This window comes from Berghia stephanieae, chromosome 3 (genome assembly GCF_034508935.2).
Source record: "Berghia stephanieae isolate SIO BIC M18660-M18661 chromosome 3, UCSD_Bste_1.3, whole genome shotgun sequence".
NCBI classification, from domain to species: Eukaryota; Metazoa; Mollusca; class Gastropoda; order Nudibranchia; family Aeolidiidae; genus Berghia; species Berghia stephanieae.
This window is the reverse complement of record NC_088362.1, coordinates 78,475,509-78,480,508: the sequence shown is the minus strand read 5'-3', so window position 1 is coordinate 78,480,508 and position 5,000 is coordinate 78,475,509. Positions and strand designations below refer to the sequence as shown.

The 5,000-nt window shown below is 36.3% G+C and overlaps 2 protein-coding genes across 2 annotated transcripts in view; both read right to left on the bottom strand.

Annotated features, from left to right (window-relative positions):
- LOC144968522 (uncharacterized) overlaps positions 1-1,174 on the bottom strand; it is a 2,969-nt gene extending 1,795 nt beyond the window's left edge. The window contains exons 1-2 of the mRNA XM_078906979.1: positions 1,120-1,174; positions 209-413 (exon numbers count right to left, since the gene is read on the bottom strand). Coding sequence (XP_078763105.1) covers positions 209-413; positions 1,120-1,164 — 250 coding nt within the window. The 5' untranslated portion in view covers positions 1,165-1,174. The remainder of the gene's footprint in view (positions 1-208; positions 414-1,119) is intronic.
- An 831-nt stretch (positions 1,175-2,005) lies between these two features.
- The window catches only part of LOC144969353 (uncharacterized), a 7,991-nt gene continuing 4,996 nt past the window's right edge, over positions 2,006-5,000 (bottom strand). Inside the window, exon 5 of the mRNA XM_078908462.1 lies at positions 2,006-2,113. Within this exon, the coding sequence (XP_078764588.1) occupies positions 2,006-2,113 (108 nt within the window). The remainder of the gene's footprint in view (positions 2,114-5,000) is intronic.

The window sequence follows — 5,000 nt, the reverse complement described above, 5'->3', positions numbered from 1 at the left end:
CTTCCTCCACCGTGCTTCTTTGCCAACTATTTCTTGGCCTCCCTGGTCTTCTTCCACCTTAAGGGTCCATGTCAGAGCCGGTCTTGTGGTTGTCGCGGGCATGTTTTCTAAGTGCATAAGCTATCCATCCCCACTTCCTTTTTCTGAATTTTGTATATTTATAGTTAACATAAGAAAAACTATCATATTTGTTAAATTTGTTACTCACTCGTTCGATTGACAGAGAATATTGCCTTCTCGTCGTAATTGTCCCGGTGAGATGACCAAATAAATTTGATGTCATCTCCAACATCCTCGTCTTGGACGACTGCATTGAATACAATCTGACCAACATCAAACTCGTCCTCCATTATTGTAATGTTTGTTGGAAGATTTAGTATCTTGGGTCTAGAGTTTTTGTAGGCCATTCGAAGCTGAAGGTTTGAAGGATTTACTCATGAGGTAGTTGCGAAATTGAAGGAAAAATCATAGCAAATAACATTCTATTATTGATGGCGCTAAGGTCATGTGACTAAAATGGAAAGAACTCTTGGTGAATATGTTAGGACAGCAGAGGCAGCGTGACTCAGCGGTATGGTCTTTGCTTCGTACCAGGGTACCAAGTTCGGCTACCCAGCGCTGTGTGACTTTGAGAAAGTCAATCCGCCCTACCTAATTTTGCGGGGCCGTACTGCGGCTGACACGTGAATTATTCCAGTTTTCCTTTGGAATAGATGCCAAAGACAAATTTTTCCTGGGGCGTGTATAAAGGTATTTTTTTAGTTTAAATTTTTAATGGTGTCTTTGCTTATATCATATTTCTTTGACCCCTCCCTTTTTTAAAATACAGATTAACCGATGAGACCAAATTGTCGAAAACGGTTTAGTACTATCAAAATGCAACACATTTTTAATTTTTATCTCAATAAAAAATCCAACAGTTATGTATCAATTTTGTCGAAGTAGTCGGTCTATGTGAAAAAGAAAAAGTTAGGGAAGGAAAAAGAGGAGATAAAGAGAAGGAAGAGATGAAGAAAAAGAAGGAGGAGGAGGATGAGATTTCCAAACCGGTTGTGTCAAAAGGTCATGCATAGAGGAAAGTTGCAATCAATGTCCTAGGATAAAATCTTAAGTTCTTACCACAACCTTCATCTGGCCACTGAGGTATCCATCAAATGCAATCATTTCAAATGACACAGTCGATGGAGAGTCCATCTTTTGCACTTTTAGGTCTTTTGACAAAATGACAGCATCAAGCTCACCAGCAAATTCAAAGTATGAAGAATTAAGGGCCTCCTTCCGGTTGAGGTGTAATTCTAGCTCATTACCATCAGGGTCAGTGAACAAACTGTCTACATCTTTTAACAAAACTGACCCTTTCTGAAAAATAAATGAAACAGCGTTTGTTTGTTTTTTCAATCAGTAAATGCGATCAAGTGTCCCAAAACGGTAATACATGCAATACGTCAATGTGAGCCTGGGAACAAGGAGGAGAGGAAGACCTTTGGAGACTTGGAGAAGGACCATGGAGCGTGACATGAAGACCCAGGGGTGGAAATTGATGCCTTCATGGAGGATAGTGAAGTTTGTTACATACACCAAAAAAACTTAAATGTCATAATTCTTAGCATTTGACTTTAAAATCTTTATATATTCCATCTCGACATAACACCAGACTGACGGGATGGGTCACAACTATGATAAAGTAATGACTGAAATCAACTAAATCGTAATTAAATGATTGCGTTTACATTCACATTTCATCTCATTGTCATAATATCTTTTTAAAATTACAAAGGTGTGTGATTGGGGTGGGGGGGGGGTTTGAGGGAGGTGTTGAGAACTCAGTTTCCAGAGCATTCGTTTTATGCGAAAAGGACTACGTGCAGTCGAGATTTTTTATGATCCCTGTCCACCTAGCAGTGATTGCGTAGTTGAGCTAGCTGGAGATTTGGTGATAGATTTGCGATAGAAGTGTCTTTTCCGAAGGGTAGCAAGCAATTGATATTGCCCATTTAACGCTATATTAACTGGCATGAACTTCGGCTCCTTTCGAGGGGAAAGTAAGAATTTCCATTGTGTGTTTAACGCTATAGAAACCGGAATAAACTGCAGCTCCATGAGCCTTGTGACTCTGAAGGACTAGACGAGATTAAAAAATCAAGAGAACATAATATCTGATTTGCAATTTGATTTAGCTTAAATACATTTTCTGCTCTTCCGAAATATATTACATTAGTGTGGAATCAACACCCCCACCATTACTACTACTACTACTACTACTACTACTACTACTACTACTACTACTACTACTACTACTACTACTACTACTATTACTACTACTACTACTACTACTACTACTACTATTACTACTACTACTATACTACTACTACTACTACTACTATACTACTATACATTACTACTACTACTACTACTACTACTACTACTACTACTACACTACCAGGGACGGCTGGTAATAATGGGCAGGGTGGGCAAATACCAGCCTGTTTTTTCAAGTTATAAGCTGTATTACCAGGTCCGAAATAATCAAATTTAAATTAGATAATTTCAAAAGTTACTACTTAAACTTGATACTTCGTACTGAAATCAATTTGTGTGTATTTTTGATTGATTGCGAATCACCATGCATCCCGTAATGCATAAACCAGGATACGCTCCTGTTCTTTTTTCACCCCCCCCCCCCCCCCCCCCCCCCCCCCCCCCCCCCAACCACTCCACTCCGCCCAAATCGTCATCTCATCGTCACGTCGCCTGACGGTGAACTAACTCCGATTTTTGCTGTCTGGCCTCTCTAGTACTAGGTCGGGCTAATTCAAATGAGCCCACCTTAATAACCAGTGAACACTGAATAGAGCTTTTGGCAAACGAACTTTTTCTTATTTATTGCCTTACTTGTGCTGGTACCATTGATGTAATGACTTTGGGAAGGTTCCAGTATTGAATTAAATTTATTAACTTACTAATATTATATCAATTTAGTATTAATTTGTGTTGTTTTTATATATTTGTTTATCCATTTAAATTATTTCTTTTTTTTTTTCTCGTTTTCATTAAGTACTTCTCAAAACTCATTGATTTAAATTGTTTTCTTATTTGTTTTTTTGTTGTTTTTTTTGTTTTTGTTTTTTAACAAATTAATTTGTTAGTTCTTTTTTTTTATTATTCTTAAAGTAATTACCGCTGTATTTTTATTGCCAGACAAAATAATTTTGCAAAACAATGTAATTTTCTATTGTATTCCCTCTAATAAAACAAAACACTTTTATTCAAAAGTCACGACTAAATAAATATATAAAATACAACCACCATTTTGGTTTTCTCAACAATTGAATTAGTATACGAGAAATACTCTTCTGAGTAAGGAGAGAGTTGAATTCTAAGTTATAGAGGAAATAAATACGTTTAAAGGAAGGGTGGGCAGATTCCGTACTTGCCCGTCCTGAAGCTAATACATAAGATGGTTCGCGACGAAGAGACGGGAAGCTAGGGGTTGGTTGGGGAAGGAGTAAAGATAACACGGTCGTTATTGTGATAGTATAACGAATGCATGAGGAGAGATTGATAAAATTCTTTTGTCTTAATTGTATTGTGTGAATTATTGGCGAAAGCCTAAGATTAAATAAACTTTGTAATATCGTATGGTGGTAACCATCATTGTCGACGACATCGTCGTTGTCATCATCATCATCATCATCATCATCATCATCATCATCATCATCATCATCATTAACAACAACAACAACAACAACAACAACAACAACAACAACAACAACAACAACAATATTAACAACAAGTACAACAATCGTCTCCACAACTATCATTCTAACCAACAGCACCACCAAAACCACTATCATAATTACATCCTCCCTCACCGCCTCGTCTTCCTCCTCCTCCTCCACCACCACCACCACCGCTACCACTATTCCAACCACTACCACCACCGGCACAATCATTCTAACCACCAAGACAGCAGTAAAAATGATGCAATTTCAGCTCTGAATGAAACTTGAGTCATATCGCTGTTGTTGCTTTTCGATGAAAACTTTAAGGTTACTACATACTACTGAAAACCAGTAATGTAACAGAAATATTAATCTCGCCGTTGAGGGATTAAAGCATCTCTTTAATTTTTCGAGTGAACGAAATGGACTTCTATTGTCAAGGTGTTGTCGCATTATGTCTCGTCGCTTTATTTTTTAGTTGTATTCTCTTTCGTGATTATTTTTTGATTACTTTTGGAATAATTAAAATCTACTGGTATTGTCATTTCATTGTGAATGTGATTATTTGTGGTTGAAATATTTTGTTTTAAAGGTGAAAAAAAAATTATAATTTAAAAAAAAAAAAAAAAAAAAAAATATATATATATATATATATATATATATATATATATATATATATATATATATATATATATATATATATATATATATATATATATATATATATATATATATGAGTGTTGGCGGGTACTTGTAGGTACGAAAGTGCTCGATAATGGTGGTTAGAGCTAATATATAAATGTAAATTTTCACTCACATTATTCTTGCCAAGAGGTTCGTCCATCGATGATGATGATGATGATGATGATGATGATGATGATGATGATGATGATGATGATGATGATGATGATGACAACGACGATGTCGTCGACAATGATGGTTACCACCATACGATATTACAAAGTTTATTTAATCTTAGGCTTTCGCCAATAATTCACACAATACAATTAAGACAAAAGAATTTTATCAATCTCTCCTCATGCATTCGTTATACTATCACAATAACGACCGTGTTATCTTTACTCCTTCCCCAACCAACCCCTAGCTTCCCGTCTCTTCGTCGCGAACCATCTTATGTATTAGCTTCAGGACGGGCAAGTACGGAATCTGCCCACCCTTCCTTTAAACGTATTTATTTCCTCTATAACTTAGAATTCAACTCTCTCCTTACTCAGAAGAGTATTTCTCGTATACTAATTCAATTGTTGAGAAAACCAA